This window comes from Onychostruthus taczanowskii, unplaced genomic scaffold, assembly GCF_017590055.1.
Source record: "Onychostruthus taczanowskii isolate IOZ18803 unplaced genomic scaffold, ASM1759005v1 scaffold65, whole genome shotgun sequence".
In the NCBI taxonomy this organism is placed as follows: Eukaryota; Metazoa; Chordata; class Aves; order Passeriformes; family Passeridae; genus Onychostruthus; species Onychostruthus taczanowskii.
The window spans coordinates 2144226-2161888 of record NW_024504233.1 but is presented as its reverse complement, the minus strand read 5'-3'; the positions used below and the strand labels follow the sequence as shown (position 1 = coordinate 2161888).

Genomic DNA, 17663 nt, shown 5'->3' with positions numbered 1-17663 from the left:
TTTTCCATTTCAAAGTGAATGATGGAAGGATACAAGGAAAAGACGCTATGGGTGAAAATGTTTATTTGATGTTTTATAATATAAAATGATCTCATTCACAGTGCAATATTTGAACATCTTAGACAAAGTTAACTCCTGAGCTGTTCTCAGCATCCAGCACTCATTCAGAACCAGGAGGCAGAGCAGATGTTCAGCACAAATCTAACAAATTCCAGGACTTATGGCTATGCTGACACTGTTTAAGGGTAGCAAATTCTAAGTGGGCATGTTAAAAGGAGCTATTCAAGAGCGTTCATTTCACAATAACTGAGCCCACTGTTATCCTGCATTGATTTTATGTGTAAGCAAGAAGTAGGTGTCTGGAACTTCCAAGAGCTTCTTGTAGGCTTACTGCTCATTTTGGGCCAGATTGTGCAGAGTGCCTCAGGGATACCAGAATACGTTCTCTGTCCTGAGCAGGTACAGCACAGATCATGCAGGCAACATATGAAGTGAAGATGTCAAATCATCGTTGCCTGAGGGTTGATAGCAGCAGAGCAGTATGCTTGCACAAAGAGCTATATTGTTTACTCTCAACCTTAAAATAATTTGATCCAATATGACACATTAAGTAGAAATGTTTTCTTTCTTCAGGAAATAGTTCTTGGCAATTGAAAACAAGCCTGAAAAAATATGTAAAAAATAGATTCCTTAGCAAATGTTCAGTGAAACATTAAGACTGCTATAAGATATGTTCTCTAACACGAACAATATTTTCACAGTAAGACTGTCAAACTAATTTTACTGGATAAAATGCATAATGCAGGTAGCCCCCTTGATTTAAACAGAATTGCCCTTGGGATAAATTTATCCTCTGTCCCTTTGTGTTTGCAAAAGCATGTGACTTGAGTTTCTGTGAGCTGCTTAATTCTGATATGCAGTGTGCTGAGCATCACTGTAATTGAGCTGAGTCATATGAGATGACTTCAGTGCAAGAGAAATTATGCAAAAAGAAATCTGCATTACTTTAAATACAAATGATGTATGGAGTATGTAGAGAATTTATTTTTTATTTAGTTACATGCTTTGTAATGTATTCTTTCAAGGCCTCTGAACAAAAGGAAAACACAGGTGAGTTCTTGAGAATACATTGATTGAGAAAATGAATTCATACTACATTTTGTAAACACGTTAACACACAACAGCATTAGGTTTAGGTACCAGTGAAGAACACCATTGCCTGAATTAATCCTCCCCCTCCATGCCATTATACCCTCCAAAAACAACAGCATTAGGTTTAGGTACCAGTGAAGAACACCATTGCCTGAATATACCCTCCAAAAACCAAATAAATCCCAGTTAAAATTCCTGGTGATGAATGCCAAAGTGAAACCATAATGATTTTGATAATCTGGACTTGGAAGTTGTGTTGTGTGAGGAATGTGAATGCTGAGTGTTATCTGACTAAACCCTTAGGGAAATGAGCATAGGGTGAACCTGAGCAGCATGAAAACATAAGAAGAGAGAACAAACAGAATGAGGTTTCACTGGCATCTTTCAGTCTTGCTTCCCATGGCATTAAACACAGTGAGCACCAGGAATGGTCCTTTGTGGGTGGTACAGGCCCCGTAGGTGTCAGAGTGCAGGGGAAGTGTGGCTGTTGATATCTGGTGGCAGATGTAGGGTGGGCCAATCTTTGGGGACAGCCTGTGATGATCCAACCTGAGACACAGATTTATTTGGCTTGTGGCTGTATCAAGATGCTGTTTATACCCTGGTTACTGCTACTGTTGCATTGCTTTAATCTTTCCAGTTTATTTCCTCCTGGCTCAGTAGTACCAGGCAGAGATAGGGAATGGTTTGGGGAATGCTCTTGGAGTAGAAAAAGGGAATCTCAGAATAATGTCACATAGTTGAAGAGTTCATGCTCTCCCTTCTTTTAGGGTAAATAGTGGTGAGTTTTATGGCTGTTATCTACTTTGCTCTGCCCTTCACTGGAATAAGAAGCAGCTCCTTGGCTTCTCCCTAAAGAACAGTAAGGTATTTTTTAGCTGCATTAGCATATAGTGGAGTTGTTCTGGGGCAGAAGTGTCATGGATGCGTGCTTGCTCCCTCCCTCTCTCTGCCACACCCTGCAATCAGATGTCTCTGGGCCACACCACTTATAAAACAGCTACAGAAACACCTCCTGGTAGAAAGCAAGTTAGCAGGGACTGTGGAGTCTGTGAGAGACCTTGATGTCTGTCAGAAACACCTCCTGGTAGAAAGCAAGTTAGCAGGAGTCTGTGAGAGACCTTGGTGTCTCTTAGCTAGCTCTAAGACTGTTTGGGGGTCTGGGCAGAGCTTTTGCAGTGTCTAACAACAGTCACTGAGCACCTACAGCAGTTTTGTCTGATGTCTTATGAGAGGCTGTGCACGTAGATGCACAGCCTCTATGTGGATGTGGAGTGGATGTGGAGTGTTTTGAGGATCACAGCTCCTGGCTTCAATGCTGTGGTCTTATTAGCAGTGAGAGAAGCAGACTCTCCCTCCTAGGTTACCCAGGGGGATGAGTAAAAAAGGGAAAGATTTCCAAAGAAATGGGTAACTTAAGCAGCTACACATTTTTCATGTCATTTTAGAAATCCTTATTAATACAAATGGATGGTTCTGGCTTTGATTCTTTCCAGGACAGGGGAAGTATGGTGCTCTAGTTACATACTGACATAATCGTGTTGGCCAATTAAAAAGTCAGGCTCTGTCCTGAGAAAGAATTTATTTTACCAGTCCATTGTTTAATGAGCAAGTGGGGTAAATTAATTCTCCTCTTCCCTCAAAAGGAAAGTTTTGGGTTTAACCTTGGGAAAGTAGACTGCAGTTTATGTCTGGAAAAAAGACTTCATGAGTTCTAACAGAATCACAGAATGTTAAATGTTGGAAGGGGCCTTGAAGATCGTCCAGTCTCAACCCTCCTTTAGTGGGCAGGGATATCTCCCACTAGACCAGGTTGCACAAGGCCTTATCCAACCTGGCCTTGAACACTGCCAGTGTTTGGATATCCACAACCTCCTTGGACAACCTGTTCCAGTTACCACCCTCACAGTAAAGAATTTCTTCCTAATATCTAACCTAAATTTCCCTTCTTTCAACTTGTACCTGTTACTCCTTGTCCTGTCACTACCGTTCTTGATGAAGAGTGCTTTGGCTTCCCTCTAGGCCCCTTCAGATGAGGTCTCCACTCAACTTTCTCCAGCCTGAACAGCCTGAACTTTCCCAGCCTGTTTTCATAGGGGAGGTGCTCTAATCCTCTTATCAACTTTGTGACCCTCCTCTGGACTTGCTCCAACAGTTCTGTGTCTTTCTTATGTAAATTTGTAACTTTGGTCATTAATTTTGACACTTGATGGTTTATAGTTAGCAGTATACCTAGAACAGTGGGATCACTGGAGTGTATGATGTTCTCACTAAATAATAGGTAGGGTATTCCACAGCAATATTTCAGTGCTGTGGAAGCGCTGTAAATACCACACAGCCAGAAAAGATCCATTCTGCAGGAATTTGTCTTGGGGTTGCAGCTTGAGGAGTTGAGTGGAGATTGTATAAAATTACTGGGGAAGGTCATGTGGGAATGGAGCCTGGTTCTTTTTGAGAACATTTTCAGGAGATTCTGCACAGGATGTCATGCACTCTGCTCATCAGATGGCACATGTCAGCCGTGCTGGTATCCTGCTTTTGTCTAGGATTAAAAGGGACTAAAATGCCAGGGCTGTATATGCATGGCTATAGTACAAATTTTATTTATGACAACTGCAGGATGATGTTATTTTATATCAAAATTGGAATCTCTGGAGTGTCAGAGCAATATCATTGGATCAGTTTTGTTCTGAACACATTTACAATACAATTATTATTACAGCCACTTTGTATGGAGACATACTGCTTAATGAAAGCTAAGATTTTGGCCTGTGCTGTAAGACTTGACTCAAAATTGTAGAAGATGTATTTAATCTCATGAGGAGTTTGATTCAGTCATATAGTTTATGAATTATTTTGTGAATTTGTGCAACTTTTTCCTGTGTATTGCTTAGGAAGCCTGAAGGACTTACGAATAGGCAGCACAAAAGTATTCTCTTCCTTTCTTTGTCTGTCTTACGACAGGGTTCTGCTGGTTCTTTCAGAGATCTTCAATAAGAGGAGCAATCGAGCATTTCTTCCCCTTGTAGTCTACTATATAAGGGACATTTGTTACCAAGTTGTTGAGAACTGCCTCACTGCATGCAGTGAGGGAAAATGTCTTTGCTGTACCTTGTATTAAGTCCATGAAAGCGACAACATTCCTCTTGCACTATCATGGTAAAGAATTGTATTGAGTTCTCAAATTCTAAACATTACAGAAAATAGAATTGGACTGCCTCTATCCATTTGTTGTGTATGACTGTCATACCCAGAAGAATATCCTTGTAGAAGGATTCAGAAATATATCCCACCAAATCACAAAATAGTTAGGGCTGGAATGGACCTCTAGAGATCATCTAGTTCAACCCCATGTTTAAATGGTTTTAATTTAATCATCAGTTACTTCACCTGAGGATGCATTTTTATGAAGGCCTTGTTGTCAAAACAAGTGTTTTGGTGACTCGTGGTTAGGGTTTCTTGTTCTCTCAACAGAAATCTCAAGAAACATACATAACATATATGGGAATCAGTGAATGTGTGCAGAAAAGTGCATATGAAGGAAAAAAAAAGACTTTGCTAAATCCAGTCCTATGAAAAGTGAGTCTTGTGTAGCTCCTAAGTACAAAGGAAGAAATAGCTGAAAATAATCTACTTTAGTTGAATTAAGGAAGCTAAGTATTACTGCAGGAACCTAAGAAAAACCCCTTTGACTTCCTGGAAACTGAAAGAAGTTTTTTTGAAGAAGTAATTGTCTCTGACATCACTACAGTGCATTGCGAGTTTGCGAGTGGTTAGTTAGGGTAACAGAGGAAGCAACTCCTTCTCAGATAAGCAGGCAGTGCAATGTATGTGCCTAGTTAGTCTCCTTCTGGGTTCAACTTTTTTGAAGAAATTCTTTTGCAGACAGATAACATTTATTTTGCTTTCCAGAGAGAGACACATGCTGTTTCATAAGGATACGCCTGATTTCCAGAAATAACCATGTTTTTGTGGCTTAAACTCTTAGCATTTGGTGTTGCATTTCTGGGACAGGATGCTTTTCTCAAAGGTAGGTCGCAACTGATCTTTCTTTCTCTCATTTTGATCCCTCAATATCCTCTGTAGATGTAAAACCAGTGAAAAGCCTTGCAAAGTGCAGAAATACCATCTTGGCTCAGAAATTAGAATACAATTGTATGCAATGGTGTAAGAACCTAGGTCAGGAAGACTGGTGCATCATGTACTACGCTAAAATGTCTCCCGCGTGGTTCCATGTGAGAGTTATACAAACCATTTAAAAAAAAAAAACCAAACCACATTTGTAGCTGAATTTTAAAAAGAATACATTTAGGTAAAAAAAAAAAAAAAACAAACCACATTTGTAGCTGAATTTGAAAAAGAATGCATTTAGGACTTATATAAACGTGTTCCATGTAGTTTTCATGTTCAACTTCATCTCATGATATAGTACTGGTTTTCTGTGTTGAAATCCTTCAAGAAAAAGGTCTTCCCATCAATATTAGCCACTCCCTGATCACAGAATATGCTCACGGTTCCTCCAGTTTTGACTTCTTTACTGCAGGGTGGTTAGTAAAAAGTTCTAAAAGTTGTAAATGAATCTCTACTATTGGTAAATTACTTATTTTGTAAAACATTATTTTTATTTTGTAGAAACTGCTCCTTAAATAGTCTTTGGAATATTTAATTAGCCTACTGCTGCTGAATTTGTTGCTTGACTTTTTGAGAGAAGGATAGATCTCAAGAGGATGATCTTGCAAAACATGTTAGATGTTACAGATAGAGAGAGTAGCATGAAAGCAGTTAGTCCTGAGGTAATACTTAATGTAAGGTCAAAAAAGTATCCATGTTCAAGAAAATATTTTCTTCAGAAGAAAATGCAATATTTTATGTATATGTATCTTCCATCAGTTTAGCTGGTAATGTAATTTGGAATAGTTGATGGCAGACACAAAGTGGCTTGAAATATTTTTTCTGAAATGGCAGCGAGTTATATGCAGGGCTGAAATCTCTTTTCATTTACATTGAATTTTTTCATGCTTCTTCCCTCTTGTCACTATAGTAACTCCAGGTTTATACTATAAGCACCAAAATGATCTGTCTTTAGTTGATAACCAGCTAAGAACTTTTGAACATTGAAGCCTGAGCGTTAGCTCTCTTGTCCCTTAAAGTCTCTGAACAGAGACAGCACTGCATAAATCTGGTTGATAGCTGCTGGAGATTATAAGAAAACAAGTGAATGCTGCACTGTAGAGGAAAAGAACAAAATCTCTTGGTTTTCCTGACTTTTTTTTTTTTTATCTGCTGTCCTACTTTCCATTTTATAGGTCTTTCTGAGACTTCCCACTGCTACCTTTTCTCCAGAAAAGGCAGGTTACTGTCTGCTCTCTCAGCCACCTCCACAGTCAGTCAACATCTTAGCTGACAGAGAGGGCTGGAAGATAGATAAATGGGTAGTAGCATTTTATTTCAAGTATTAGTTATTTTTCTCTGTTCACACACAGTAGTCTGACTTGAGCCAGTTCCTGTCTACATTTTCAAAACTGAAGAGCCTCAAGGAAATATTTTAACTCCTCTCTACTACACTTAAATCAATTAAATCTTATACTGTAGTATCAAGTACACAGCATCAGACACCTTGTTTTTATGATGTCGTTTGGCACAGAGATTGCATCTCCTCTCAGGGTGACAGAGCTATTTTACTTCATATCTGCTGTGCAGATTGCTCTGCCTTGTGGCCAAGGGACACTGGGCAGTCTGCTAGGGAGGGGTTTGTAATGGAGGAGCAGCATTTCAAAAGGGTGGCATAGGCTTTGGCTTTATGGCAATCACTTTTCAGGCACTTGATTGTAAGAGTTTGGTGGGCATTTGGACTTCTTTTGTTATTACCAAAATTATTTTCCAGCAGCCGATTGTACCTAGTGATTTTGAAAACTTAGCAGGAGAAATTTTAAGGTTGTCTTACTTCCTCCACAAGCTCAGATATCCTATAGAACATCACTTATTTCCAGTAATCACCAAGCCACATTTTAGAGCATCAAACTACATGAAAGAAAGAAAATAGAAGTTAGAGTCTCCACAAAGGCCTTTTCACTGTTTAAATCCCTCAAATACAAAGCATGAATCCAACTAATTTTTCTGATAAGAAAAAATATGTAGTGGTAATCAAACACCCCCCAAAAAAACCCGGACCAATACCCCAAATCCCTCCCCCAAAAACCCCTAACCCAAGAGTAATCAAACACCCCCCAAAAAAAAAAAAAAAAACTGACCAATACCCCAAAATCCCTCCCCCAAAAACCCAAGCCAAAAAAGTCAGAAAAACACCTTTGCTTCCCTTTAGAAAAAAGAAATGCTTGCAGAACAAGCACTGTTTCCATTAGATCACTATTTCAAGTTTCCCCCTCCTCCACTAAAGTTTTAGCAATTTGACAGCTTTCAAAAGCTTTTACTCACTTTTGAGCCACTTCCTTTATTTCAGGAAACTAAATAATTGCTTGATAGTTTGGGGTGTGACTTTTTTTTTCCCCCAAGTTAAAAGTATCAAGCTTCAGCAGGCACACTGTGCTGGTATTGTCTGGGATAGTGTTAATTTTGGACACAGTAGCTAGTATGGGTTTGTGCTGAAAACCATGTTGATAATAGAGATAGATAACCACCACCTGACTTCCTATCCTTTGATGTAATACACAGATACCACTGCAAAGTGTTCATGTCCACCACACATCCATTGAATGCATTTAGTCCATGACTTTGGGCTCTGTGTTGTGGTGATACTTAGGACAGGAGAGGTGGTTTGTTTTGTGGTTATTGAGCACCAAAGCCAGCTCAGTTTGGGTTCCTGATGCACTTGCTCTGTTTCTTGTAAGGCTTTTCCTCCATAGGTTTGGGTGGTTCTTGTTATAGTAATTCCTATAACATGCAATTCAAATCATGGGTTACAACAATTTAAAGGTATTTCTACTACAGTCTCTTACCCACTCCCTATCGGGTTTAACATTGCAATGAACTCTTCCCCTTGCCCTTATTCCAGCTTGGATTTACCCACAGACTGCAGTCCCTTAGGGTTGTATGTAGTCCAAGTGGAGCCTTGTCTGTGAGGCAGTCTCTTCAGGCACACGCCTGCTGGTGTATGGGTTTATCCACAGCCACAGGGCCTCTGAGGGGCGGCTGTTCCAGCACAGCCCTGTCCATGGGCCTCAGTGCCTTTGGAGATAGACCTGCTCCAGCGCCTCACCCACAGCTGCTGTCCCCTCAGAAAGCAAACCTGCCCAACCTGGCCTTGCTCCTGGCTGCAGTCCCTGCAGGCTGTTCCTGCTCTGCTGTGAGTTTATCCATGGCCACACCCTTTGAGGTGCTCCAGCACGGCCCTATGAACAGCCACTGGTGCTTCAAGCTGTACCTGCTGCAGCACGGAGCTGCCCTTGGGCCCCGACTCCTTCAGGGGCACCCCTGCTGCGGCACTGACACAGCCATGGCCACAGGCACTCCCAGATTGCCTGCTTTGGCATGGACTTATTCATGGCCAGAGAAGCTTCAGGATATCCTGCTCCCACGTGGACTCACCCACAGGTCACAGTCCCTTTGACTCAAGCTCACTCTGGAGTTCCAGCGTGTCCAGTACAGCAGCACAGAAACAGCAGCCATGCCCTGGCCATGTGCCAGTCCCTGTGCATCACCTCAAAATGTCCCCAAGCACAGCAGAGTGAGGGGATCAGCAGCACAACAGAGGGAAAGCAAAAAGCAGCCACAGATGAGCACAACACTAATGTACTGTAAGGCATCGGGCCCAGGGCAAGCACAGGAGCAGCCAAAGAGCAATAACAGCTATACATTCCATCTAACACATTCCAACCAAAGCTGTTATCTCGAACCTTCTGAGCCCCACGTTGGGCATCAAAATGAACTGCTGTGGTTTAACCCCAGCTGGCAACACAGCCCACACAGCTGCATGCTCACTGCCTCCCAGTGGGACTGGGTGGAAGAGTAAAAGTGAGAAAAATCATGGGTTGAGTTAATTTAATGTGTAGGATAAAGTACAAATGGAATTGCTCTGGCAGGAGAATGTATATTAAGGTAGAAGGAAGTGAAGAGCATCACCACTGATGCTGTCCTCTTACAGATGCCCCAGTGCAGGTTCTGTTTGGTACTGGTTTTTTTTTGTTGTAGTGGTGCACTCGAGGGTTTCAGAAATGCACGCCCCAGAGTCCTGCACTCAGGGACCTCTTAACAATTTACAACAAATTGCCTGCTTTACACATTGTGCACCATCCCAGTGCTTTATTCCCAGTGATTGGAGGCAGGGAGTGGTGTGCACACAGGTGGCTGGCAGTTCTGCTCGCTCCCCAGGCTGGCCAGACACAAACAACTGCTGAACTGGAAGCAGTGCAGTTTCATTATGGTATCATACCTAAGCTACAGGCAGAACACAAGTTGGTTGGAGCTCAGCCGAACTCTGGCTGAACAACTTGGTTTCTGGAGTGAAATTAGATACAGTTTTCTACTAAATATGTGATTTTTTTTTTTTTTTACTCATTAACCTAGACCTGTTCAAACATAACAAGCAGATGGCTGTGCTGTGGGTGTGCCTAGACCTTTTCAAAACATAACAAGCAGATGGCTGTGCTGTGGATGTGCTATAGGTATATCTGTTGATGTAGACAGCGCAAGAGACATTGGTTCTGGACTAGTGGGTCTTTCTTACATAGCAGGGAAAATACATGTTCTAGTCATTTTTATTCACTCACATCAGTATATTGATGTACTAAGAATCTTTTACCAGTGTAGAACTAAAGCTAAAAAAACTGTCATGCAGAAACCAGTTCTAAAGAGTGTCCAGCTCTTGGTGGCTTGGTATTTGGAACCACTTCCTTTAGTTTCAATTTGGTGAACTTATATTTATATATTAAGGTTCTGAAAAACAAATCAACAGCAACAATGTTAGAAACACTGCATATAGAATGAAATAAGGCTGAAGAAATGCGGGGAGGAAACAGGATGAAGTGACTTTCCAAATGTGCTGAGTGTCAGGAATCAAGCTCTGTTTTTCTGACTCCCATGATCTATCTTCAGAACTGCCTGCTAGTCCAGTAGCATGTGTATGCATTAAACCAGCAGCAGTCTCCACACTGAAGATAGGAATATATTGTATATATTCTGCTTTCCTTTGCTGTGCAGCTGCATTGTGGTATTGACTGTATCTTGCTGGGAGCTAGGAGAGAACAGCAAGCCATGGAAATGTTCATTCTGTTTACATTCTCAATGTACTTTAAGAGTTAATATTCATAAGCATAAATCTGATCCACCAGGAAGGCAGAAGAAATTCACCCACGGTGAAGTCTGCTGGCATGGCTTGACTTTCTGTACTCAGTCAACTACCTGGTGTGGTTAGCTCAAGTGTCTCTACAGCCCCCTGTAAAGGGCTGACTTTCTCAGTCATTCTGCCTTCTCTGGGGGGCTGTTCCTCCTCTGCTGCCAGTGCCAGGGTGAGAACCCAAGCGGGGAGAGCACAGCACGGGGGTGGCTGCCGAAGTGGAACCCAAGACAGCAGAGGAGTGAGAAGTGCTGCAGGAAGGTGTGAAGTGCTGGACAAGGCTTGCTAGCAAGAGTTCAGCTGTGTGGCTGTGAGTTCCTCTGAGCCCCAGCAGAGGCTGTGTGTTACAGGAGCACATGGCTTAGGCAGGGCTGGGCCGGGTGTTTGTGCCTGCTCCGAGCAGATGGGCTCACCCAGCTGGCTGCTGGCACTGTGACTGCCAGCTCTGCCTGCGAGACAGCCATTGTCCCCGAGCTCTGCTGCTTTCTGCATCCTCCTGAGATACCCATCGTTCACACTGATTTATCTTAAATCATATATAACAGAAATCAAGCAAGTTTTTTTTCAGACAAACCCATGAAGTGCATCCAGTATATTTTGGAGGAAGTAGTTGACTCTCTTCAAAGCTGAGTTTAGGCCCTGAAGCACTGCTATGCACAAAAAACAAAACAAAACAAAAAACCAACAAAAAACCCAAAAAAAAAAAAAAAAAAAAAAAACCAAAAAAACCAACAAAAAAACCAAAAACAAAAAACCAAAAAAACCAACAAAAAAACCAAAAACAAAAAACCAAAAAACCAAATGGTGAGAAGTTTTAAGGAGTGGCAAAACTCTGACTCTGACTTCCTCTTGTAAATATCAAGATTAAAATAACAGATACAGTTACAAAAGTTGTTTATTTCCCTGCAACTTGACTGTTCTTTTAGCCTGCATGTCCTGATGTATTTCCAGTCTATCCATGCACTTGCAAACAGGTCTTTTTCACTGGTGTTTCAGTAACTCTTACAGCATTTTATCTATTTCTAGGCTTTTTTCCCTTTCAAGTAAAGCAGTTTGGGGCCTTCAATGCCAGGATTTTAGAAACTAGCTGTGAGCACTTCAGTGCTAGCTTATATTAGCCATAGTGTTGTATAGCTAACAGGATCCACTTCTTTTCTTTTATACCACTACTTTGCAGTACTGTTCTTGCAGTTATTCCCTCTGTGTCAGTGCCTTCTCGGCTGGCCTGCTTGCTTAGGTTTCTATTCTTTAGTTTCAAAGACTTCTCTCACAATCTGTCTGTTCTTCATTCATAATCCCACTGCCTTGCAAAGAGCTCTAGAGGTACCTTTTTTAGGGCATGAATGACTTTTTTGTTGTTTCGAAAAAGGTGGACTCCACGGAGGAATATTTTTAATTGCCTTTTGAAATAGATTCTTTTCCTGACAGTAAGAGAAATAATCAAAATAGCTGTCTAATAGAAAAATGAACCCATACAATGAAGCTCTTTGTAAAATATATAAGGAAATAGTAGTTCGTTAACTGGAGCATATGTCCTATATGAGCTGAAAGATTTTACACTCAGAGAAGTATATAATACAGAACCTCAGGTGAGATGTTACAAAAATATAGGGTTAGTATTGCCTTTCCAGATAATCATATACACTGCAAAACTGAATTGCATATTTAAGGTAGTTGTTTCTGGAGGCTTGTAAGTTAAGATTTATGTAGGGGAAAAATAGGGTAAGATAAATGACAAAGCAGGGTTAGGCTTCTAGAATAAGATCTAAGAGACAGAAGTAAGATGCAGTCTAGGCTGTCTCAGAAACTCCTGGTGTGAAATGTTGCTTTCATTTCTCCAGACTTCAGTTTCATCATCTGTCAAGTTGAAGATAGTAACACTTACCTCGCCGAAAATGTAGAGTCCTAATTCCTTAAATGTTTACAGGTATGCCTGTGTCTTGCAACATGTAAACTACCACCAACTAATGTGATGAAACTGGCTGTGCATTAAAGTATTTTGGGTAGAGTATCTGAAGAAAGAAAGCAAAAGTATGGAGCATATGACTTGTACATAAATTTATACCTTTTTCTCAGTCCTAAGGCGCAGGTCAATGAGGAGCTGATAGTTTTGTGCTGAGTAAGAGCATAACCCATACTGTGCTTAACCCTAGCAAATCTGAAATTCTGTAAAACATGATCACATCAACTGTGGTCTCTATTTTACCCATTAATGGGTAAAAATATCTGAAGCTGGTCAATTTGTTCTTGAGACAACAGAACAGGACCACCAGCCTTTTACGTCCTGTGTCTGTGGATGACCTGAGGTGTGCTAAACAGACCACAGCTGGAAAAAGATTTATGTTATAAAGAATCCTCCACACCTAAGGGTAAATACAAGAGGAAGCCTGTCTAGTAAATTAGGTGTTTTAGGAGTCTCAGTGGTAGCAGTTATAAACCTGAACAACTGTTCTAGAGAAGTGCAGGCCAAGTTGACTTTGTCAGCATATAATGTAAAATCATACACTCACATAACCAAAGCAAAGATAACCAGTGCTGCTACTGCAGCAGTTTGATTAACCTCTTAAGATAGACCTTTGATATCTAAAATTAATGCAAAATCACATGTGTATACACCTCTGAGAAATCTTCCAGTTTTAATGAGTTTTGGATAGAGTATCTGGAGGATTTCTTTATTCATATCATACTTTCTTGGAAGACTTTAAATGATGAAACACATATTTCTTAAATTATGTGGATTTTTTTTTTATTTGGTCCCTGATGACAGTAAGAGATTATTGCCCTAGATCTCTTGTATGCAGTACACAAGGTCCCCCCTCCCAAAATACTGTGAATTTTCTGTGAATATTACTGTGAACAGTCTGTGCATATGCATGCCTGTGCAATGTGTGTGAATGGAAGGGTAATATTTGGGATACCTCAGATGGTCTAACAAGTACAGAAAAAAGCTTGACTTGGTTTGCAGCTTCATTAATGCTGCTGTGCTCAACTGTGCTGCCTCAACAGAAGTGAAAGATCTTTCTACATCCTGCACACACCTGCAGTCTGGTGTCTTAGTCTGAGGTAAGAAATGTGGTTGAAGTTTGAGGGAAAGATGTGAAAGAGCAGAAAGAAACATGTGTTAGTAGACATTAGTAGCATTTCTGATTTTGCTGTCTGTCTGCTAATGAAATGACTTAGAAAGAAACGTTTCTGAGAGACATCCGATATTCCTGTTCTTAGAAAAAAATGTATGAATAATAACAGTTCAACCCAGTGCCAGCTTCCTCTCTACAGTTTAGAAGGTTTACAGTGGAATGGTGCTGGAAACAAGGGAGTGAGCTCAAGGATATGAATATGAATTCTGTAAAGAGTTGTTTAACCTTGACAGTAATGGATCAGGGCTTTGTAATACTCAGACACAAAACTTTCATAAAATCCTGTGTTGTTTGGCTTGCCAAATTTAGCATTTTTTAACTTTTCTGCAGACTGGTCGGTTTGGCCATGAGGATTTAGAAGTAATAAAATAGTTAAGTTTTAATATGTAGTGAGATATTATTTATAGAAGTGTACAGTTATGGAACTCACCTACAGATGCCTTTTAAATCAACACGATGCATTAATTATAAATTATAGAACAGTTCAGGAGAAAAATGCCAAGATATGTGGATCAGTTATTCCAAAAGTTAGTAAAAAAGCAACAGCTGCATTTGTCTTCCTCCTGTAATGAATTCTGGTCTCAATGGCCTGCTAAGATGCAGTTTTGCACTGCCCTGAATAAACAGACAAATGTTTGGTGTAGTAGCTGGTTGAAGTTTTTGTGTTAATATTGGAAAGAAAACCATTTACAATGTGGACGTCATCAAGTGTGTCGTCATTGCAGGAGGGTGCCTTTGATGGCAAGGGAAGGACTGCTTGCAAACCATGGCTCCTAAAAACCACACCCTTCACCAAGCAAGGAAGACATTTTCATAACAAAATGCATGTCAGAAGTGCCATTTTCAGCTGCTCTCACTGCAGCTGATGCTCTCTGTTTTTCTTCACAATATAATTGCTGCTCACCTCAGTCTCACCTCAATCCTGAAGTCAGTGAAAAGGCTTTTAAGTGTCTTATAGAATTTATTTTATCTTTTTGGTTTTGCTGGTTTGGGGGTTTTTTGTTTGCTTTTTTTTTCCTCCCTTTAAACCTACTGGGGGTCTTTGAACTCCAAGTTCCTGTTAGCTGCCCTGAGAAGGCTATTTGGAAGAGATATCCATGGCTTTGACTGTAAGCTCCAAAACACTTGGGAATTTTTTTTACATAGAATAAAATGATCAGATTTTCAGAGGACCTCCATGTGTTGGTCACTGAGATAATATGAAAAATTGTAGTGTTCAGCTGCAAGTTAATATATAATAATTTTCTGAAAGTTTTTCTAAAGTTGTGAATACTTGGAAAGGAAAGAAAGAGCTACTTGGGAAGTCAGGAAGGAGCTGGTCCTCTGTGTGGTTGTGACTGTCTTACTTCTGTGTTTATAGGAGGGCTATTTTCCATAGCTGTGGTCTTGCTGGGCCAGGTGCTGGACAAATGTAGGATGAAGTATGGTCTGGTCCTCAAAGGATTTCTGATCTGATTCTGGACAGCATGGATATGAGGATGGATAGAATGTAGGAGAATAGAGATAGTGGGGAAGGTAATCTCACCCCTAGGGGTTACAGCTGTGTTAATTACCAAGCATTAGGAACAGGCCTGCCCTTAATAGGCCACAGCTAGATCCAGTTAGGGTGGGTATTGTAAAAGAGTAGGTTGGCTGGTTGAGCAGGGGAGATGGAGTTTGTTGGCTGTGCTGAGAAGGAGTCAGTGCTGTGAGGAGATGCTCGTGAGAAATCACCAAGAAGGTATGGATACCTTTGCAATAAGATGGCAACATGGATATTTCTTAAAAGGGGCTAATATAGAAGTGAGAGGAAAGACTGATAATGGAAAAAGTGATAGCACCATATGTGGCCAGCCAAAGAACTTGCATAATCCCTTGAGCTATTTATTTCCTTTTCTGGGAAAGGGACATACAACACCTCATTCAAAGCAGCATGCAACAAATTATTCCCAAGATTCAAGATCAACTGTCCTACACAGGCCCATGTATTGCACATATCATCACATTGTGCTCTTAAAACCTTTATACATAGCAACAACTGGTGTAAGTATTCCTGGAAGATAACATTAATGATAAAACTACTGTGGGTAAAAAGGTGTTCCACAGCTCTTCTCTTTTATTGTGTGGAAACAATAAAAAAATCAGGTCACATACAAAGGCACTACATGTATTTGCAATGATTATTTTCTCCAGCTGTTTAATCCTTTCATTAACATATTGCATTCTCCCACTAGTGAGTGAAATACAGTAAACAAACAACAGAGTGTGTGGATGATGTGTTACAAACACACACACACACACATTCACTGTCTTGTATGGGAGAGCATGTAATCCCACCCTCCTGATTCTCAGTTCTTGTAGCTGTTCCTCGACCTGCAGGAGGTGAGCTAACATGAACAGCATCTGGCTGTGGAAGAGAGTTTCCACATCTCTTCTGTTCAGTTCAAATAAATTTTAGATTGCATTCAACAATTTCATATCTAAGTGCTCCTAAATAGTAATAATTATAATAAATTAATTTTGACATGTAATTGACCTAACTGATTTATTTAGACTGCAAAGAAATAATAATGTTTCCTGATTATCAGAGGGTGAATTCTGTAGATACAAGATTGGAGATAATTAATTCAAGTGTGACCTGGATACAGTACAGAATATCTTTTTACAGATATCTACTGAACACTACAGAGGGATGGGGGTTTTGGTTTGTTTTTTATGGAATTGATTGTTTTTAATTTGCGGTGTAGGATTTCATGGTCATAAGGACTTATGGGTTCTAGATGGCTGCAGGTGTGAGTGAAAAAGTTTTGTTATGAAGTGTTAAGTGTTTGGAATAGCTCTGTTTGCAAATGCAGTAGTTGATCATAAGATACAGGTGTAAGCAGAGCCTTGAATGGAGTTGTATTGTGTAATATGTGTGCGATAACTGTTTATTAATGTAATCTTTCTGTAAAACCTGATATCTGTCTGTTATGACAGCCTTTCCTTGAGATAATGAGTAACCATAGGGGGAAGGCAGCAGGCACAGTAACCCTACACACTTTTTAAAAATTGCTTTAGATCTCTAAGGTAGTCTTTGAAAAGCACTGCAATGATAGAGTGATAAAGCTGACATATTGCTGATACCAGTGGTGGTGGGTGCAATCAGTGTCTTCACTGAAAGAAGTTCTTCAGAACTTCAGAAAGAGGTTTTTCCTCTACTGTATTTTCTTTTCTGTGAAGAGAATGAAAATCTGTTCACTGTTTTATATCTGTGTTGCTCAATGTACAATTCAGGCCATATTTACAGAATTGCTACTGAAAACTTTCTACAGGTAGAAATACTTGTTTCTTTTTATGTTTTTTGAAGCTGCTGCTCATCTTCTCTAGCTAAGTGCTACACACATATAGATTTTTCATACTTGTGATGATAATATGGTCCAAAGAGAAGATCAGTCTAATAATCAGAAAAATTAACTGATGTTAGGGGTGCTTTAAGGAGAGCGGGTGCTTGTCTCAGATTAATTTTCAGTTTTGAAAGGTCACCACTTCTGTCAGTCAGATTGGTATAATTAAGAACCTGTTAAATGCAGACCCATTATTAATGATTGCTGCATGTAAAATTTAGTGTGAGTACATTTTGTAACATCATACAAGAATTCTATGATGAGAGCTGCAATATTAATCCTGTCACCTCAGCTACCATTTCCCTACTTAGCTGTGAGATCTCTCTGTTCTCAGTGTTCTTTGCCTCCCTTACTCCCTGGCTCAAGCACAGAATCAGCTCTGCAGGTGAAAGGCACCTTCACCACGTGTTCTGGAGCTGTGTTCTAAGCTGGACCAAAAGAGCAGTCTGTGATCATGGAATGAAACCTCTCTGTGGATGTTCAGCAGTGTTAGGAAAGGAAGAAGTACTAGGGCTTTGCATTGCCAATACAAATGGATATTTGGCAGCTCTTGAGTAATTGCCTTTGCTCCCTGGACAATGACTTGTGGAACAGCTTATGTGTGTATGATTTTATTATAAAAAGCAGCCCTGATGCTGATAAACATTTATTAAAGGAAATGCAAAATAAAAGAGCCTTGGGACACCCGTTCATCATAGCAAATTGTCACCTCATATG

General features: G+C 40.3%; 1 protein-coding gene across 1 annotated transcript in view; it reads left to right on the top strand.

Moving 5' to 3' along the window:
- Positions 1-4913: 4913 nt before the first annotated feature.
- Positions 4914-17663, top strand: part of PTPRC (protein tyrosine phosphatase receptor type C) — a 58391-nt gene continuing 45641 nt past the window's right edge. Inside the window, exons 1-2 of the mRNA XM_041420721.1 lie at positions 4914-4979; positions 5065-5182. Coding sequence (XP_041276655.1) covers positions 5116-5182 — 67 coding nt within the window. The 5' untranslated portion in view covers positions 4914-4979; positions 5065-5115. The remainder of the gene's footprint in view (positions 4980-5064; positions 5183-17663) is intronic.